Source organism: Geotrypetes seraphini, chromosome 18 (genome assembly GCF_902459505.1).
Source record: "Geotrypetes seraphini chromosome 18, aGeoSer1.1, whole genome shotgun sequence".
NCBI classification, from domain to species: Eukaryota; Metazoa; Chordata; class Amphibia; order Gymnophiona; family Dermophiidae; genus Geotrypetes; species Geotrypetes seraphini.
This window is the reverse complement of record NC_047101.1, coordinates 27,684,829-27,705,107: the sequence shown is the minus strand read 5'-3', so window position 1 is coordinate 27,705,107 and position 20,279 is coordinate 27,684,829. Positions and strand designations below refer to the sequence as shown.

The 20,279-nt window shown below is 43.3% G+C and overlaps 1 protein-coding gene across 5 annotated transcripts in view; it reads right to left on the bottom strand.

Annotated features, from left to right (window-relative positions):
- Positions 1-2,916: 2,916 nt before the first annotated feature.
- The window catches only part of DOCK2 (dedicator of cytokinesis 2), a 601,528-nt gene continuing 584,165 nt past the window's right edge, over positions 2,917-20,279 (bottom strand). For all 5 annotated transcript variants that reach the window (XM_033927247.1, XM_033927252.1, XM_033927251.1 and 2 more), the window contains 2 exons: positions 17,486-17,625; positions 2,917-3,261 (listed from right to left, as the gene is read on the bottom strand). In XM_033927247.1, coding sequence (XP_033783138.1) covers positions 3,190-3,261; positions 17,486-17,625 — 212 coding nt within the window. In that variant the 3' untranslated portion in view covers positions 2,917-3,189. The remainder of the gene's footprint in view (positions 3,262-17,485; positions 17,626-20,279) is intronic.

Here is a 20,279-nt window from a genome sequence, read left to right as displayed (position 1 = left end):
TTCCCGATTCCCCAAAGCAACCTCATCTACTCTTTATCTCCTCTAGAAATTACCAGATATCTTCTTCTTGTAATACGTTTTTTGTAATTCTTTTGTAATCTGCCTTGAACCGCAAGGCAATGGCAGAATAGAAATCTTTAATCTAATGTAATGTAAATACATTTCAAATTGTGGAACATGTACTTAGCTTGCTTTGCAGCTATACCCCTCCGACGTGATATCTCAAAGCTTTTCGAAAAGAAATCAAAACCCTACTTTTCAAAAAATTTATCCAGATATCTTAACCCAACCCTTCCCCCTCCTCCTAGATAAATTCTCCCCCAAAACCTCCACTTAAATAATCTCTTCCTCCCCAAAACACCAACCAAGTATTCAGATCCCTGAAATATAGCATAATCTTATTTGTACTCTTACTGTAATCTATTTGTTATATCACACAGTAACGTACAGTCAATTTAATATCCAATTTGCAAGTTCTTCCGGAATTAATCCAGGTACCTCTCATCCCTTGTAACCAAAAAACCCCCACAAAAAACCCAAAACTGTTGTAACTTCACTGGAAATGTCCAGTTAGCTCTTTTGTAATCCGCCTTGAACTGCAAGGTATAGGCGGAATAAAAGTCCCTAATGTAATGTAATGTAATGTAATCTCATTTCAACACTTTCATCAGGGATGAGGTGAGTATAAAAGCATGCTGCAAGGCAAAGCCCACAATTACTAAATGAACAAAAAACTTAGCAAAATTAACAGACTAACCGGTCAAAAAAATTAGCAAATATAAAAACCTGTTATACTAATTTTTTGTACTCAGTATGTTTGTTTGTTCATTTAGTAATTGTGGGCTTTGCCTTGCAGCATGCTTTTATACTCATCTCATCCCTGATGAAAGTGTTGAAACGAGATATCACGTCGGAGGGGTATAGCTGCAAAGCAAGCTAAGTACATGTTCCACAATTTGAAATGTATTTAGCAGTGTAAGATTCATTGTAAAATTAGCACAATTTAAAGTAAATTAAGAAGAAAAAGAAAAATATGATAAAATAAAAGAAGAAAATATTACTAAATAGGTTTCAGTAGATATAATACCAACGGGTCTAATGAGGAGTCCAGCCAGCATGAGTCTTGTGACCCAGCTGGTATTCTGAAGCTCCCATGGTACTTAGTTTGGTAGTTTCATTAGAAAAACACCATCTGGGGCAATATATAAATATTTTTATGTGGATAAACAATTGTTTACTTGTGTAAAACCATTTTTTGTAAACTGCCCCTGTGTATGCATGGAAAAATACATGTCTGGTTATACAGCATAAAAGGAGTATAGTTTGGTTTGGAGGAAGGAAAGTATACATGGAGATCTCCTTTTTTCACATCTCTAAGCATTTTTTTGCACCTACAAATGTTATGTTATATTCACTAGTGTTTTCAAAGAAATTTCTCAATGAAAGTGAACTTGCATTCCTGAGAGTGCAAGTACAAAGAACATGGGGAATAAAAGACAGCTGAGCTGAGTGGATGTACAGGATCTATCTACTGTAGATAGGTATATAGAAATAAAAGTGATGCACACTCTTGGTTTTGCACATCTGAGATTATGTTGGTCAGAATTATGTTCTGGTAAAAAAAAAAAAAATATATATATATATATATATATATATATATGCAATGTTGGGTTTTGAAAGGCTCTATACCAAGGGTGCCCAAAAGGTCGATCACGATCAACCAGTAGATCGCAAAGGCAACGTGAGTCGGAGCCCATCCCGAGCTCCGCAATAGACTTACGTTGCCTTTGCGTTCTGTTCTCCCTGCTTACCCGACGCCAGGCCAGGCGCGTACAAGCACCGGGCCCACAGCCTTCCCACCCTGACATCAGTTCTGACGTCGGAGAGGAAGTTCTTAGCTAGCCAATCACTACCTGGCTGGCCCGGAACTTCCTCTCCGATATCAGAATTGATGGGATGGGAAGGCTGTGGGCCGGCGCTTGTACACGCCTGGCCAGGTGTTGGAAAAGCAGGGAGAAATAGGTGGGGGAAGGGTGAGAGAAAGAGAGACCGACAGAAAGAAAGAAAGGGGGGGGCAGGGAGAGAGAAAAAGAAAGAAAGAGAGCGGGGGAGGAATTTTGGGTTGGATAGTATTGCCTTATACTGAAGAGTACCAGTATGACTGTTTATGTTTTGGGGTGAGAATTTGGCTATCTGGTGTATTGGTTGTATTATTTTGTGCTGTATTTGCCATTGTGGAAATTCAACAAAATTTGTTAAAATAAAATTTAAAAAAGAAAGGGGGTGGGGCAGAGAGAGAAAGAAAGGGGAGAGGGCAGGGAGAGAGGAAGAAAAAGTTGGACTCATGGAGGGACAGAGAGAGATGTTGGTTAGGGAATGGAATGAGGTCTGTAGGAGAAAGAAAGAAAGAAATATTGGATTTATAGTCAGAAGAAGGAAGTGCAACCAGAAACTCATGAAATCAACAGAAAGCAAAGGTAGGAAAAATGATTTTATTTTAAATTTAGTGATCAAAATGTGTCCAAATTTATATCTGCTGTCTATATTTTGCACTATGGCCCCCTTTTACTAAACCACGATAGCAGTTTTTAATGCAGGGAACCTATGAGCGTCGGGAGCAGCACGGTGCATTCTCCCTGTGCTAAAAAATGCTATCACGGTTTAGCAAAAGGGGAGGGGGTATATTTGTCTATTTTTATATAGTTGTTACTGAGGTGACATTGCATATTTTAAAGTCATCTACCTTGACCTCTTTGAAAAAAAAACCCCAAATATAAATGATAATTAACATTTTCTCTGCATAGTGTGCTTTGTGTTTTTTAAAATTTTATTGTTGGTAGATCATTTTGACTTGGTCATTTTAAAAGTAGCTCGCAAGCCAAGAAAGTGTGGACAACCCTGCTGTAAACAATGAAAATGTTAGAGAAATAATCCTTTATTGAAAATGCATTGTGCAATAAACACAAAATAGGAGCAAGCTCTTCTTACACAAAGACAACATGAAATTATTTGAACACCCAACCATCCCAGATCAGGCTTTATTTTCCTCTATTTGGATTTTAACCAAGGTTTTGAGCAGAAGTCTTTTTCTAGGTCATTGCTATACAAAAATTAATATGAAATCCATACTCCCCAGGGAAGAGGGGCATGAGGGTAAAATCCCGCTAGGGGGTCCATCTTGGCTTAAAGTCACAGGTCTATGGATAACTGTTCAGATAACTGCTCTGAAGTCTGTTTTCCATCTTCTCCTTTAGAAGTCAGCTACAAAAAGAGAGAGAAAATTGTACAAACTGAAGTGCATGTTATGTATTGAAACATCTGAAAACTACAAGGGAACTCACTTATCCAAGGTGATACTGTTAAATAACTCCCACTAATCACCTTTTTTCTTTATATCCAACATTATTACTTAATTCAACACATAGCTGATGTGGTTAAGTGAACACTCAGACCCACAGCTGAGGTCCCAGTGAAAAAATCACAGAGCAGCTGTATAGGAGACCATCATAGTTGTTCACAGTCTCCTCCACCATGCAAAGACTGAATAACTTTAAATCAAATGAAATAAAATAATTCACAGCTTCAACTTAACTTTGAATGGTATGGGTAGTAAGCACAATTGCTCCGGGCTCCTCCTTTATTCTCATTACCGACCCCCCAACCTAGGTTTCACCCGCTGGCTTAACCTAGGTTGGTGGGTCGGTAATGAGAATAAAGGAGGAGCCCGGAGCAATTGTGCTTACTACCCATACCATTCAAAGTTAAGTTGAAGCTGTGTATTATTTTATTTCATTTGATTTAAAGTTATTCAGTCTTTGCATGGTGGAGGAGATTGTGAACAACTATGATGGTCTCCTATACAGCTGCTCCGTGATTTTTTCACTGGGACCTCAGCTGTGGGTCTGAGTGTTCACTTAACCACATCAGCTATGTGTTGAATTAAGTAATAGTGTTGGATATAAAGAAAAAAGGTGATTAGTGGGAGTTATGTATTGAAACAGCCACACAGCTCTATGAGCTATGCTGATAAGTTCCGTGAATAACAGGGCTGGAAGAATATTATACAATGAGGGTTGATGCAAAGTCCAGGGATACGTTTTACCTACAGATTCTATAATAATATTCAAAATTAAAGTATTCATACCCTTTTGTATTGGAAATTGCCTAAGAAAAAGGTTCCACACATATTTACACTTGCTAATTTGTTTGATACTTTCTTCAAATGTTGAAAATTCCAAGATATGCATTTATTTGCAGACTGTACCCCAGGAATGCCTGCCCCTATTCTGGATAAAACTGTATATATAGGAGGTAGTGGTTGATGCAGCAAATGTGTACAAATGAGAATACTTGTATGAATGCATGTCTGATCACACAACTATGGCTACATGTGGTTCTGTAAATACACAGCAGGGATGTAATTTGATCCCATGAAACGTAGGCCACGTTGGGCTGAGAGTAGCAAGCAACAGCCCTGGTTCTTAAAGAGTATAAGCTAAGTACTTTAAGTTTTAAGAAGTTTCAAAAGTCAAAATGAAACAAAAAACTTTACAGCACAAATGCACTTTTGATACAGCACTTTAAAGCACAGTTCTTCAACCGCCGGTCCGCGCAGGGCCGGCGAGATTGATTAAGTTCAATTTCCTGCCGGTTTGCGCAGGGCCGGCAAAATCAACGAGATATTTTAGCTGGTCCGCACTGGGCAGGAGAGATCATGGGGAGCCTCCGACAGTGGCTTTCTCCCATCTGCAGCTCTCCTTTACTTCTCAGCGCAGCGATTCACGAAGGCAGCTTTGGGGCTTTTGCTGAGTCGCGGCTGCCGATGATGCAACTTCCTCTTTCCTCAGAGGCAGCGCGACCCAACAAAGGACCCAAGGCTGCCTTCCTGAATCGCTGCGCTGGGAAGTAAGAAGAGCTGCTGGGAGGGGAGAAAGCCACTATTGGAATCTGGGAAGCTGCTAGGCAAGGGAAAAAAAGGGACAGCTGCTACTGGAGAGGGAGAAGGAAAGATGCTGCTGAGAGGGGAGGAGGGAAAGGAATCTGGGAAGCTGCTGGGCAAGGGGAAAAAAGGGACAGCTGCTACTGGAGAGGGAGGAGAGATGCTGCTGGGAGGGGAGGAGAGATGCTGCTGGGAGGGGAGGAGGGAAAGGAGTCTGGGAAGTTTCTGGACAAAGGAAAAAAAGGGACAGCTACTGGACCTGGAGGGAAGGAGAGATGCTGCTGGGATGGGAGGAAGGGAAGAGAGTTACTGCTGGATAGGAGGAGGAGGGAAGGGAGAAGGAAAAAAGGAAGGAAACAGCTGGAAGGGAGATTAGAGGAGAGGAAGGGGAGAGACAGGCATGAGAAAGTAGAGAAATTGATGATGGGAAGGGGTCAGCAGAGAAATAAGCAGAGAGGGACAACGATGCTAGATCTGGTGTAGGAGAGATGAAAATGAAGAGACCAGTGAAGCTGGAATGAATCATGTAAAAAGGAGAGGGGGCACAGGCAGGATGGAAAGGGGAGAGGGGCATAGAAAGAAGACAGATAACATATGGAAGGGGGAGAGGGCAGACAGTGGATGGAAGGGGCAGATGCTGGATTGAAGAGACAGAGAGGGCAGATGCTGAAGGGAAGAGAGTGAAAAGAAGATGAAAACAGAAACCGGAGACGTCAAAAGGTAGAAAAAAATAATTTTATTTTTATTTTTTGATTAGAATATATTAGATTTGAAATATATTTCCTGCTAGAGCTGGTGTTAGACATAACTGGGGACTGCAAAGCCCAGGCAGTGCTTCTTTAGCTTCCAGCTGGCTTAGGGTGCTCTCTGGGTCAGTTGCCCTAGTTGCATTCCCTTAACACTATTCCTGTCATGTGTGACTGCAGTATTCTGTTAGCATGATATTTCTGTGTAGCATTCTGTAATAATTTGGCTTGTTCAGTTTTCTTGATAGTAGAGGGGATATGTGAAGGGGAGGGGAGACAGGGGTTTTGTTGATCCTTGCTCTGTATTATTTGTATTTATAAAATGACAATTGTACAGAATATTGTTTCTTTTTGTACTTTAATAAAATACATTCCATATAAAATCATAACTGAGGCTTGTACGGATGGGATCAGATGATTTGCGAGGACCGAGCTCAAGGAGGTGGGGAGGAAATGGGGTTTTTAAATTTTAGTCCTAGTAGTTTGCCGGTGCACAAAATAATTATTTTATTTCTGCCAGTCCACGGGTGTAAAAAGGTTGAAAAACACTGCTTTAAAGCATAAGAACATAAGCAATGCCTCTGCTGGGTCAGACCTGAGGTCCATCATGCCCAGCAGTCCGCTCACGCGGCGGCCCAACAGGTCCAGGACCTGTGCAGAAATCCTCTATTTATACCCTTCTATCCTCTTTTCCAGCAGGAAACTGTCCAATCCTTTCTTAAATCCCAGTACCGTACTCTGCCCTATTACATTCTCTGGAAGTGCATTCCAGGTGTCCACCACACGTTGGGTAAAGAAGAACTTCCTAGCATTTGTTTTGAATCTGTCCCCTTTCAACTTTTCCAGATGCCCTCTTGTTCTTTTATTTTTTGAAAGTGTGAAGTAGAGAGTTGCGCGGGGACAGAAATCCCACCCGTCCCCGCCAAAGTCCCACCCGTCCCCGCGAGGAATCCCTCCGTCCCCATCCGTCCCCGCGAGGAATCCCTCCATCCCCACCCGTCCCCGTGAGGAATCCCCTACGTCCCCGCCCGTCCCTATAAACTACAGAAATAGTTATTTCATTTAATTATGCTACTGAATTAAAGGCTCTGGTAGAAACCCATTTAAAAATAAGCAAAAAGACTTTATTAATTTGGAAATATTAATTGGGAAGAATACATACTTTGTAAACGGGTTTCTACCAGAGCCTCTAATGTTTATAAATTTTTATCAACACAACTAATATACTACTTTATCCTTAAGCAAAAAAAAAAAAAGAATTTTTTTCCTACCTTTGTTGCCCGGTTTCTGCTTTCTTCATATTCTCATTCAATTCCTTCCATCCACTGCCTCTCTTTTCTCTGTGTCTTCCATTTGCTCTGTTACTGTGCCTCTCCCTTTCTCCCCCCTCCCAAATTGGTCTGGCACCCATCTTTTTCCCTCCACTCCCCCCATAGTCTGGCACCTCTGTCTTCTTCCCTGCCAGGGTCTTCTCCCCATTCCCTCTTCCCCATTTCCTTCCAGTGTCCTTCTCCCCCACCATCTTCCCCATGTCCTGTCAGGCAGCATCCTTATCCCCCCTCTGCCTTCCCCATGTCCTTTCAGCGTCCTTCTCCCCCCTCTGCCTTCCCCATGTCCTTTCAGCGGCCTTCTCCCCCCTGTCTTCCCCATGTCCTTTCAGCGGCCTTCTCCCCCCCCCCATGTTTTCCCCATTTCCTTTCAGTGGCCTTCTCCACCCCTGTTTTCCCCATGTCCTTTCAGTGGCATTCTCCACCCCTTTGTCTTCCACAGTGCTTTCAGGGTCCTTCACCCCCCTCTGTCTTCCACATGTGCTTTCAGCATCCTTCCCCCCTCCTCCCGTTTACTCCATGTCCTTTCAGCGTCCTTCTCCACCCCTTTGTCTTCCCCAGTGCTTTCAGCGGCCTTCTCCCCCCTTAAGCGTCTTTACTTCTCTACTCCACCTTTCCTCCCTCCCTGCCCCTTACCTTTGTGGCATTTCCGCACCCGACCGACAACAGAACAGGCCCGGTCGGACAAATCTCCCTGTCCTTTAGCCGCGAATCTAAATTACCTTCTTACAGCAGCTGGAGTATTGAAGCTGCTGTAAGAGATAATTTAGATTCGCGGCTACAGGGCAGGGAGGTTTGTCGGCCGGGCCTGTTGTCGGTCGATCGGGGGACCTGACCGGCTGTGCACATTCTTCGGGGTGGACCGCCCCCTCCCCCCTCTTTCGTTCGCCATTGCCTTCTTCCTACCTGCCCTGCCGCACACAGACGACCGGAAGTCTTCCTGATGTCAGCACTGACGTCGGAGGAAGGGAGGGCTTTGCTTAAGCCCTCCCTCCGACGTCAGCGCTGACATCGGGAAGACTTCCGTTCGGCTGTGTGCTGCGACAGTGCAGGTAAGGAGGAGGAGACTACCCTCGCAGCTCGAATACACTGCGATCGAACCCCGCGACCCTCGGAGGCATCCCCACGGGATCCCCGCGACCCTAGGGGGCGTCCCCACGGGATCCCCGTGACCCAAAGGGGGAACCCGCGGGATCCCCGCGGGTCCCGCGGGATTCCCGTCATCCCCGTTCCCGTGCAGCTCTCTAGTGTGAAGAATCTGTCCCTCTCTACTCTCTCTATGCCCTTCATGATCTTATAAGTCTCTATCATATCCCCTCTAAGTCTCCTCTTCTCCAGGGAAAAGAGACCCAGTTTCTCCAATCTCTCAGCATATGGAAGGTTTTCCATCCCTTTTATCAGACGTGTCGCTCTCCTCTGAACCCTCTCGAGTATCGCCATATCCTTCTTAAGGTACGGCGACCAATATTGGATGCAGTATTCCAGATGCGGGCGCACCATCGCCCGATACAACGGCAGGATAACTTCTTTCGTCCTGGTTGTGATACCCTTCTTGATTATACCTAGCATTCTATTTGCTTTCTTAGCGGCCGCTGCGCACTGTGCCATCGGCTTCATTGTCATGTCCACCATTACCCCTAAGTCCCTTTCCTGGGTACTCTCATTCAATAACATCCCTCCCATCGTATAGTTGTACCTCAGGTTTCTGCTTCCCACATGCAGTACTTTACATTTCTCAACGTTGAACTTCATCTGCCATCTCGTCGCCCATTCCCCTAGTTTATTCAGGTCCCTTTGCAATTCTTCGCAGTCCTCTTTAGTCCGAGCTCCACTGAATAGTTTGGTGTCGTCTGCAAATTTTATTATCTCACACGTCGTCCCTATTTCTAGATCATTTATGAATATATTAAATAGTAGTGGCCCGAGCACCGAGCCCTGCGGAACACCACTTGTGACCCTCTTCCAGTCCGAGTAGTGGCCCTTCACCCCTACCCTCTGTTTCCTACCCGCCAACCAGTTTCTGATCCATCTATGCACATATCCATCCACCCCATGGTTCTTCAGTTTCCGGAGTAGACGCTCGTGAGGCACCTTGTCAAAGGCTTTTTGGAAATCTAGGTATACGATGTCTATGGGGTCTCCTTTGTCCGTCCGTTTGTTGATTCCTTCGAAGAAGTGCAATAAGTTAGTTAAGCACGATCTCCCCCTGCAGAAACCATGTTGGCTTGGTATCAGAAGTTTGTTTCTTTCCAAATGTTCATCGATGTTTTCTTTTATCAGCGCTTCTGCCATTTTCCCCGGAACCGAGGTCAGACTCACTGGTCTGTAGTTTCCCGGGTCACCTCTTGATCCCTTTTTGAAGATGGGCGTGACGTTGGCTATCTTCCAATCCTCTGGTATCACACCTGTTTTCAGGGATAGGTTGCAAACTTGCTGCAGTAGTTCCGCTATCTCCTCCTTTAATTCCTTCAGAACCCTTGGATGGATTCCGTCTGGACCCGGGGATTTGTCAGTTTTTAGTTTTTCTATCTGCCTGCGCACATCTTCAAGGCTCACTTCCATGGATGTTAATTTTTCTGCTTGATTTCCATTGAAGAATTGCTCAGGTTCCGGTAAGTTGGTTGTGTCTTCGTTCGTAAATACAGACGAAAAGAACATGTTGTCTTTCTGCGACTTCTTTCTCCTCCTTCACTACCCCCTTCCTGTCTCCATCATCCAGCGGTCCCACCTCCTCCCTAGCTGGCTGTTTCCCTTTAACATATCTGAAAAATGGTTTGAAATTTCGTGCCTCCCTGGCTAGCCTCTCTTCATACTCTCTTTTGGCTTTTCGAACCACTCGGTGACATTCTTTTTGATACTTCCTGTGCTCCTTCCAGTTCCCCTCAGTTTTGTCCTTTTTCCATTTCCTGAATGAATTTTTCTTATTGCCTATCGCTTCCTTCACTATTTTAGTCAGCCATACCGGGTCTTTTGTTCGACTCTTTTTGCTCCCCTTTCTGAATCTGGGTATGTACAAATTTTGCGCCTCGCTCACCGTGCCAGGCATGTTCTACCGTTTGCCATTTCTTGGAAGTGTTCCTAAGTTTCTTCCTTACCATTTCCCTCATTGCTTCATAGTTTCCTTTCCTGAAGTTGAAAGTTGTTGCTATGGTTCTCTTTCCTTTCGGTATTCCTAGTTCAACTTTGAACTTGATCATATTATGATCGCTGTTTCCCAACGGTCCCACTACTTCCACTTCCTTTGCAGGGCCCATTAACCCATTTAGGATTAGATCCAGAGTGGCATTTCCTCTCGTCGGTTCTCTAACAAGCTGCTCCATGAAGCAATCTTGTGTAGCCTCCAGAAATTCTGTCTCTCTAGCGCATCCGGAGCTTCCAAGTTTCCAGTCTATCCCGGGGTAGTTGAAGTCTCCCATAATAACTGTGTAACCACTTTTGCATTCTCGCTTCATCTCGGTTTCCATTTCTCTGTCGATATCTCCGGTTTGCCTGGGTGGACGATAGTATAGGCCCATCTTTATTTCATGTCCTTTCCTATCCGGTATTTTAACCCATAGCGATTCCAGCTTGTTGGTCATCTCCACTGTGTCCATTCTTGTCGATTGTATGCTTTCTTTTATGTATAGAGCTATTCCACCTCCTTTCTGTCCTGACCTGTCCTGGCGATAGAGCTTGTACCCCGGCAGTGCTGTATCCCATTTGCTTTCCTCATTCCACCATGTTTCAGAGATTCCAATGATGTCTATGTCCTCTGCATTGGCCAAAGCCTCTAGTTCCCCCATTTTGTTACTTAGGCTCCTTGCATTAGTATATATGCAATTTAGGTCCTGGCATTTTGTTGTCTTCACTACCTTTCCCTGTGCTTCGATCCTTGGTGTCTTCTCTTTTGCTGCACTCTTTCTAACCTCCTCTTCTGGGTTAGTCGACTCCTGTAATTTGTCCCTTGCTTCTTCCCAGCCTTTTTTCCCCTTAGTATCTTCAAGGGATACCTTCTTCCAAATCGTCGACGCTAGGTCGACTGTCGGCTTTCCCCTTCCTTTTAGTTTAAAGCCTGTTCTATTCCTCTCATGACGTTGCTTGCTAGAAGTCTTGTTCCCGCTGCGCTCAGGTGCAGTCCATCTCTCCTATAGAGCTTGTTCTTGCCCCAGAACGTTGTCCAGTTCCTCACGAAGTGGAAACCTTCTTCCTCACACCATTTCCTCATCCACGCATTTATTGATTGTAGTTCCTCCTGCCTTTTCACATCTGCCCTCGGTACCGGTAGGATCTCTGAGAATGCTATCTTCTGGGTCCTCATCTTCAGCTTCCTTCCCAGAATCTTGAACTGTTCTATCAGCGTGCCTCTTCTGTAGTCTCTCCTGCTGACATCATTCGTCCCGATGTGGATCATTACTGCGGTCTCTTCCGTCTCTGCTCCATCCAGGATCATCCCAATTTTGTCCACGATGTCCTTGGTTCTCGCTCCTAGGAGGCAGGTCACCAGTCGATCCTCTCTCCCTCCTGCTATGTGGCTGTCCACATGCCTCAGGATCGAGTCTCCCACTAGGATCGCTGACTTTCCCTTCTTCAGTTTTCGCTTCGGTCTCAGGTCAATGTCCTCGGTGTGCTTCTCTCTCTCTTCTGGGCATCGACTAGCCAATTTCTCCCCCTCTTGTGGTATTCCTCCGTGGCTGTCTTCTTTGAGATCATCTGCTTCTTGCTCCCCCTTCCATATTGGTGTAACTTCATCCTTCATCTGGAGTTCGTTCTCTGCCACCCTCCTCCTGTATGCTTCCTCAATGAATTCCTCGAGCTCCCTGACTTCCTTCTCAATGTGTCTCTCACTCCTGAAGTCTTCAAATGCCTTGATAGGGTCCTCTGTGGTGTAAAGTCCTTCTAGCTCCAGTATCTTGTCCTCAAGTCGCTTGACTTCTTTCTTCAAGCTTTTCAGCTCCTGACACCGACTGCATACATAAGACTATCTCCCCGAGGGGAGGTAGTCATACATATGACAGTCTGTGCAGAACACTGGAAAGCTCATCTTCTGGTTTCCCTCTGCTTCCATCGTCGTTCCTACTTTTAAGATAACAGTTAAGATTATGTGATCTTTCTGTGCCTGTTTCTTGCCTTGCTACCTTCTTCTTGTGTGTGCTGCCTACGCTCTACCTTTCCTTGCTTTTGCTTGTGTGTTTATTTCTTCTGTGTCTGCTTCTTGCCTTGCTGCCTTCTTATGTGTGCTGTCTTTGCTCTTCCTTACTTTACTGCTTCTTGTGTGTGCTGGTTCTTTCTGCGCTTGCTTCTACCTTACCTTCTGTGTTTCTGTACTTGCCGCTTCCTTACCTTTCAGTCCTTTCCTGTGCTCCTGGGTGTAGTGACTTGGCCCTTCGCAAAGGCACTCTCGCTAAGGCGAGCGCCTTTGCCGCCCGCCTTCGCCGCGCGCCGTTAGCTCCTCCCCTTTTGTAGGGGAGTTTGGACGCTGACTCTTCCGATGCGGTGGGGGTGGGCGGAGCTTACTCTCGCCCTGCCCCCTAGCCTTCTGCTCTTCCTCCTCGGCTCTTTTCTTTACTTTAACTGCTTTTAAACAGCTTTCTCCTGCTCCTCTTCCTCTCCCTTAGCTATTCTTGCTGCTCCTCCTGTCCGATGCTGTGCACCGCGTGTGTCTTTGACTCCTCCACTTTTGTAGGGGAGTTCGGACGCTGACTCTTCCGACGCGGTGGGGGTGGGCGGAGCTTACTCTTGCCCTGCCCCTAGCCTCCTGCTCTTCCTCCTCGGCTCTTTTCTTTACTTTAACTGCTTTTAAACAGCTTTCTCCTGCTCCTCTTCCTCTCCCTTAGCTATTCTTGCTGCTCCTCCTGTCCGATGCTGTGCACCGCGTGTGTCTTTGAACTTTTTGAACTAGTGCACTTTTGTCGGTTATGAGCTTCTGAAATGAATTGTGAGGTTTAAATAGTCCCAAATATTAATGAATTATGAGGTTTTTAGGAATTAAGTATTTAAAATATTGAGTTTATCTTAAAGTAATAGTAACCTAGTTAAGTAATTTTAGTATAAATTAATTGAATATTATAGAGTTAGGATTGAAGAAATAAAAAATTAAGTTTAAACGTTAGGATTGAGGTAGGAAGGACGGGTTCAAGCCAGTGATGTCAATAGGAGTAAGAGAAAATAACTGTCTTTCTCTCTGAAAGAACCCCGAATGGGCAAAACTACATAATCTGAGACTTGTCCCGTTTATAGGATAAAAGAAAGAAGAAAAAAGAAAGAAGAAAAGACAAATAACTACCTTCAGTGTCATTTTGGCCTATACCGATTGTTTTATAAACTGTATTCAATTGATAGGTAACCATCAGGTTTTCTTTATTTATTGTTCTGTAAATACATACACATCTTTAAAAATTCATATATTGCACGTGGCTAGAATTGGTGGAGTATGTGCAAGGCAAACACACTTGAGTAACTTATAGGTTATGAATGTTGGCCAATATTCAGCACTATTTAACTGGCCAGAAACAGCGCCAACTGGTTAAATAGTGCTTAACTGGTTAAATGTGACTATTCAGTGTGAGATAACCAATTATCTCCACTGAAAATTCATGGTTAGTGGCTAAAAGTTAACCAGCAATTTTCAGTGCTGAACAACTATGTTTAGCAGCCAAATTGGACTCTGTAAACAGCAATCCTATCATTGGCCACTATAAACTTAACTGATCAGCCCCGAATATTGATTTAGCCAGTTTACTTTGAGATAGCCAAAACATCCTCAAACATCCAGTCACCGGAAACTGTCCAGCATTGAATATCCATGGTCAGCCCCAGCTGCAGGACTTATTTGGGCTGCTTCTTGGTGGCTGAATATCGGGTTTAGTGTCTCCCACATCTAGGCATGGGCATTTACACCAGCTCTATGTCGGCATAAGAGCTCACAGCTAACTGCATACAGGTGTACTAAAAGAACTCAAACATGAAATTGCTAGCCTGCTGTTAGTGATCTGCAACCTGTCGCTAAAATCGTCTGTAGTACCTGAAAATTGGAGGGTGGCCAATGTTACGCCGATTTTTACAAAGATCCCATATCTACAATCACCAACTATAGACCCATAGCCAACATCCCCTTCATCACCCAATTGATGGACGGGCTGATCTACACTGATCTAACAAACTACCTGGAAAAATTCTCAATATTGCACGAATATCAATCAGGATTCCACACATACTACAGCACCGAACCAGCCATAGCATCCACTGTGGACTACATCACCCACTCAGTTTAGGGAACCATGCACTAGTTCTCTAATTCGACCTGAGCAGTGTGTTTGACCTTGTAGACCATGACATACTACCATGCTGCTTAGATGCCATAGGCATCTCCGGTCATGTGTTAATTTGGTTCAAAGAGGCTTCCTGAAAAACCGATCCTACCAGGTCATCAAACAAGTCTACTCCCAATCATGGACCAACTCCTGTGGTGTCCCGCAAGGCTCTCCACTATCACCTACCCTGTTCAACCTATACATGTCTTCACTAGGCCACGAACTGTCCAAATGTACATATACGCTGATGACATTACAGTCATGATCCCCTTCTCCACCTTATCGACCGAAACCAGACACTTCATTTCATCCATCATCAATCAGGTAGAACAATGGACATAAAATTTCAAACTAAAACTAAACCCTGAAAAAATTAAAATATTCATGGCCACCCCAACAAACAAATACAAAGAACCATCAATCAGCTTATAAGGGAGAAACTTTCCTATTAACCCCACTATAAAAATCCTTGGAGTGACCTTAGATCAGCAACTGACATTTAGCGCCCATACTGACATCTTAGTAAAAAAATGCTTCTACCTACTATGGAAACTACATACGATAAAACCATACTTTTACTTTGCATCATTTAGACTATTAGTACAATCACTAATCCTAAGCTTACTGGACTACTGCAATGTCATTTACCTAGGATCCTACAAAAAAACTACCAAAAGATTGAGAACAATCCAAAACACAGCCATACGACTGATTTTTGACCTGAAAAAATCCGACCACATCACTCCATATTTTTAAAAACTACACTGGCTACTAATCGAGGCCAGAATAATTTTCAAATTCGTTTGCCTATGCTTCATAGCACTATTCGGCATGCACCCACCTACCTTCTGAATCACTTTGTTCTCCAAGACAAACTCCGCTTCTCCGACTCCCAAAGGATGCCAATTCAAAAGATTCCTCAACAAGACACTTTCCTTCCAAGCAGGAATCTGGAACAATACCCTAAGTGACTTACTCCTTAACCATTTATCATACCAATCATACAGAAGGTCACTGAAAACCCATTTATTTGACAAATTTATTTAACTTCCTTAATCATTTTCCTCTACGTCTTCCAGCATGCTCCTACCTCCTGTTGTACATAACTATGTTACCCGCCTGTTTGTTTCCTCCTACTTCATGCTCATGATGCAACTTAGCTGCATTCATGCAGCCTCTCTTGTTGTAAACCGTCTTGAACTGAAAGGTATGATGGGATATAAATAAAGCTATTATTATTAAAATGTTTTACTACTTGGGATCTAGCTAGGTACTAGGGACCTGGGTTGGCTACTGTTGGAAATAGGATGATGGCCTTTGGTTTGTCTCAGTATGGCAATGCTTTTGTTCTTATGTTCAGATATTTGGGGAGTGGTAGGAGGTCAGTGATCACTGGGTGAGTGTGTAGGGGCCATATTTTCATCTCTCTAGTGGTTATCTGGTCAGTTTGGGTACCTTTTTGGACCTTATTTGTTTTAAAAACAGGTCTACCCAATATGTCCAAATTGTGTCCTGGATGTGTTGTAAAATGTCCAAGTGCTAATTCTGCTCAAAATATGCCTCTTATACCCCCCCCCCCAGACACATTGGAGACAAAATGACCAGAAAGATATCTAAAACGTCAGTTTAGAAAATGCCTACTTGGATGTTTTGACTAATAAGATGTCCAAGTGCCAGTTTATGCCATCTTTTTGACATCTATGATTTTTAAAAATGAGTTCCATAGGCTACAGGGAAGTTAGGTCAAATTATACTTTGCTATATAGCTGTCCATACCATGTCTGAACTGCATTTTATAAAGAGAATTAATCTTCAAAACCATGACAGGTTTATCCCCAACCTATCTGTCTCACCAATTTGAATTCCCAGGCACAACTTATACACACAGTACCTACTTGTTCGCTTTTCCATCCCTATAGGGCTGCACCTACAAGAGATACCTCAATAGAACACTATCATTCCAAGCAGGCAAATGGGACAAATGTTTAACCAACTTCATCTCAAATGCACTTTCATACCAAACGTTTAAAAAGTCAATAAAAACCTCTCTCTTTGACCCCCACCTCAACCTGATGTACTTCCAAAACACTTCCAGATAAACCTGACTAAACTTAGCATGCCAATGTAATTTCGAAAGTTATCTGTAATGTCGCTGTCTGTATACAGTCTCTTCCCTTGTAAACCGCTTAGAACTGTTTATGGTATGGCGGTATATAAAAATAAAGTTATTATTATTATTATTGATTCAAGCTGGAGTACTAAAGAACATTACAATGTGGAGCTGAACTGTTTATTCTAGATGAGATCATGGGACAGAAGAACCATGATGATCTTGGACAATTATGCCCACCTATGTAGGTGGTCAGAGGGCAGTTTTGTGCAGACTCTCTTTGACAGGTCTGTGTATGCTTAAGCTGATTAGGCCCTTGCATCATATGACCTTGAAGTTATGAGTTCAATTCCCACTGCAGCTCCTTGTGACAATGGGCAAGTCACTTAACACAGAAAAAGTGGTATATCTTGTCCCATTCCCTTTACCTTAAGCTGCACCAATCATAAAATGCCAAGCTACATTACAGCCATGTTAGCTTGTCATTGCCAATGACAGGACTTGCCATTAATGGCTATGGAGACAACTCCAGAGTGTGAGTGTATACGTGAGAGTGAGTTAAGTAAACAAGGGATAGCCAGAATGAGGGTGTGGGAATGTGACAGAATTTGAGAGAGTTGGAGTATGTGAAAAGAAAGTGGCCTCCAGCCTAGTAGAGGAACTGGAAAGATGTACCATGAAGAAAGAAATCTCACCAAGGGAGAGAGCAAGAATCTCTCCATGGGCAGAGGTGAGAAATATCTATTCAAATTGAGCTAACATCAGAAATGCTGCTACAGGGAAATTCTGTTTTTAAATCAGACTCTTTTTTGAGCAGTACTGGCATGACAGCAACTGTCCAGTTTAAGGGGATAAGCTAGAGCAAATATGTGGCATTGACTGTGTGGAAACATTAAACATAACATCAAACTGATTCACAGAGATTGTAAATGTGTACATACATATTTCTTTAATCTGACCTTAATTAAGATTGTTAATTAATCTGTGTTACTATTCATTTGAACTAAAAATTAGGAATAAACAGATCTTTTAACACCTGTACTTGATGTCTCATTTCTTTCTTCATATCTTACCATAGTTTTGAAGAACTGGTTGACTTTGTTCTTTTTCAGTGTTTTTCTCTCTCCCTCTGAGGCAATGGAGAACTGCTGGCTCAATCTCTGGGGCATGCTTAGCTCTTCACATACAGAATCAACAACCGACAGAGTCAGTGCTGAAAGGAAGGAGACAAACCACAGACATGTTTTAACTCCATTCCTGTACAACCTCTCTTCCTTCATGTTCATTCAGGTCTCTTCAGGGAGCTATCAAGTAAAACTACCTACTTTTTAATCCTCTCTCTCAGCTATCATCACAAGGACAATTATGCATGGCCTCTCTTCTACCACATCCTTATTCTAGCCTTCATCATGGATATATTAGTCCTGAATTATCTCTTCCTGCCTTTGAGATCCACCATTAATAGATGAGAGAGCTGAAATCAGTCTCCACTAAATCCTGCATTGCATGAGTGTCTTGCTAACAACTCTGCTAGGAATCTCATGACATTTGTGTAATGAGTTCTGTATGTGTGAGGTAATTTGTGGCTATTAGTAGGTTAGTGCAGCAGTGTAGGGTAGTAGAGAAGTTGTGCAAGGATGTGTGAAAGGGTGTAGAAATATGAGTCCAAGCTGTGACAAAGGGGGGGGGTGTAACAGTGAGTTGTGTAACTATAATTAGCTAAGCCTAGGTAGGCTGTGTGTGACAGAGGTGAGTGTAACTGTGAGTAGCAGAGCCTCAGTCTGCGTGTGACAGAGTAACTGCGTGTGTGTAACTATGAGTAGCTGAGCCCATGATGTGTGTAGCCGGAGGGTGTATGTGATTATGAATAGTTGAATCTCAAGCTGTGTGTGACAGAGGGAGTGTGTAAATATGAATAGATGAGAGACAGGGTATATGTAACAAAGGGTGTGTAACTTTGAGTAGATGGAAGTCACAGTATAGGAAGATGAATGTGTGAGTGTTTTAATGGAGAATGAGTGTCAGGGTATGTGAGCACACAATTGCAGGATGTGCAGAGCAAGGAAGAGGCACTGTGGATCAATTTGGAAAGAGGGAATGGTGAATATATTTACATTGGTGTGATTTACAGGCCTCCTTCACAGACGGAAGAAGTAGAGAGATTTAATAGTAGACATTCAGAATATGTCTAAAAAAGGGGAAGTCTTACTAATAGAAAAGCTCAAAACTCTACTTTTCAATGGACCAAATCCTTAATGCTCCCCTCTTCCGCCTTAACGCTCCCCCTCTCCACATTAGAAAACAGATCGAACACTCTTCTTTGCATCAGATCAAATCCTTCTCTCCCCTCCCCCCTCAACACTGCCCACCTTTCTTTACTTTTTCTCCCTTCTCACCCCCCTTCCAAGATCCCTGCCCCCTCCCTCTCATATAATATGCTCTGTTCCCCCCTCTCACAAATTCAATTGTACTCTCTTACAGTACATACCGTATGTGCTCTGTATTAGCCCTCCTTCACTTAAATTGTCAATGTAAACTAGTTGACCCTTCGATTGCCTTGTTATGTTCTTCTTTTTTCAATTGCACGGTATGTAACTCATCTATTTGTTGTGAACCGCCTAGAACTCCCTGGGTATGGCAGTATACAAAAATAAATTATTATTATTATTGTTAGATGATTTTAACATGCCGGATGTTGATTGGGGTATTGCGGGGTCTTCTAGAAGTAGGGAGATCCTGGATTCTCTACAAGGAGAACTGTTCCAGCAGTTGGTACTGGAACCCACACGGGATGGGGGTCATACTGGATTTAGTGCTTGCAAATGGGGAAAGTGTTTCTGATGTTACAGTGGGTGATCATCTGGCATCCAGTGATCACTGCATGGTATGGTTTAATATTAAGATGGGTATAGAGAGGTCTCATTCAAAAGCAAAGGATCTAGACTTTTAAAAAACTAATTTTGTTCGGATGGGGGTTTACGTCAAGGAATTATTGTCTTGATGGGAATGTCTGGAAGGAGTGGAAATGCGGTGGGAAAAAACTGAAAGGAGCGATTGTAAGGGCGACAAACTTTTTTGTGAGGCAAGTAAGTAAGAGGAAAAGAAGGCCACTTTGGTTCTCAAAAATAGTAGCTGAGAAGGTAAGGAATAAGAGGTTAGGTTTCATAAACAACAAAAGATCACAGAAAGAGGAAGACAGGCAAAAATATCTGGAAAAGTTAAGAGAGGCTGGTCTTGCAGTAAGGACAGCAAAGATGCAAATGGAAGAAAAAATGGCTGACACAGTAAAACGGGGAGACAAGACATTTTTTAGATATATTAGTGATAGGAAGAAGTGCAAAAGTGGCATTGTGAAATTCAAAGGTGAAGGGGAGGAATATGTAGAAGCTGATAAAGAAAGGGCCAAATTGCTTAACAGATATTTCTGTTCTGTGTTCACAGCTGAAGCCATGGGAGCAGGACCGCAGAAGACAAACGTGAATAGGGATGGAGGCATAACAGACAGACCCTGATTGATTTTCAGAGGGTTGTGTTTGTGAGGAACTAGCTAAAATAAAGGTAGACAAAGCAATGGGGCCGGATGGTGTACATCCTAGGGTGCTGAAGGAACTTGGGGAAGTTCTAGTAGCTCCGCTGACTGACCTTTTCAACGAGCCTCTAGAGTCATGAGTGATACCGGAGGACTGGTGAAGGGCGTTTGTGGTCCTTCTCCACAAAAGTGAAAGTAAGGAAGAAGTAGGGAATTACAGGCTGGTAAGTCTGTCTTCTGTGGTAAGCAAATTAATGGAAACACTTTTAAAACAGAGAATGGTCAGGTTTCTGGAATCCTGTGGATTACAGGACTGGAGGCAACATGGATTCACTAGA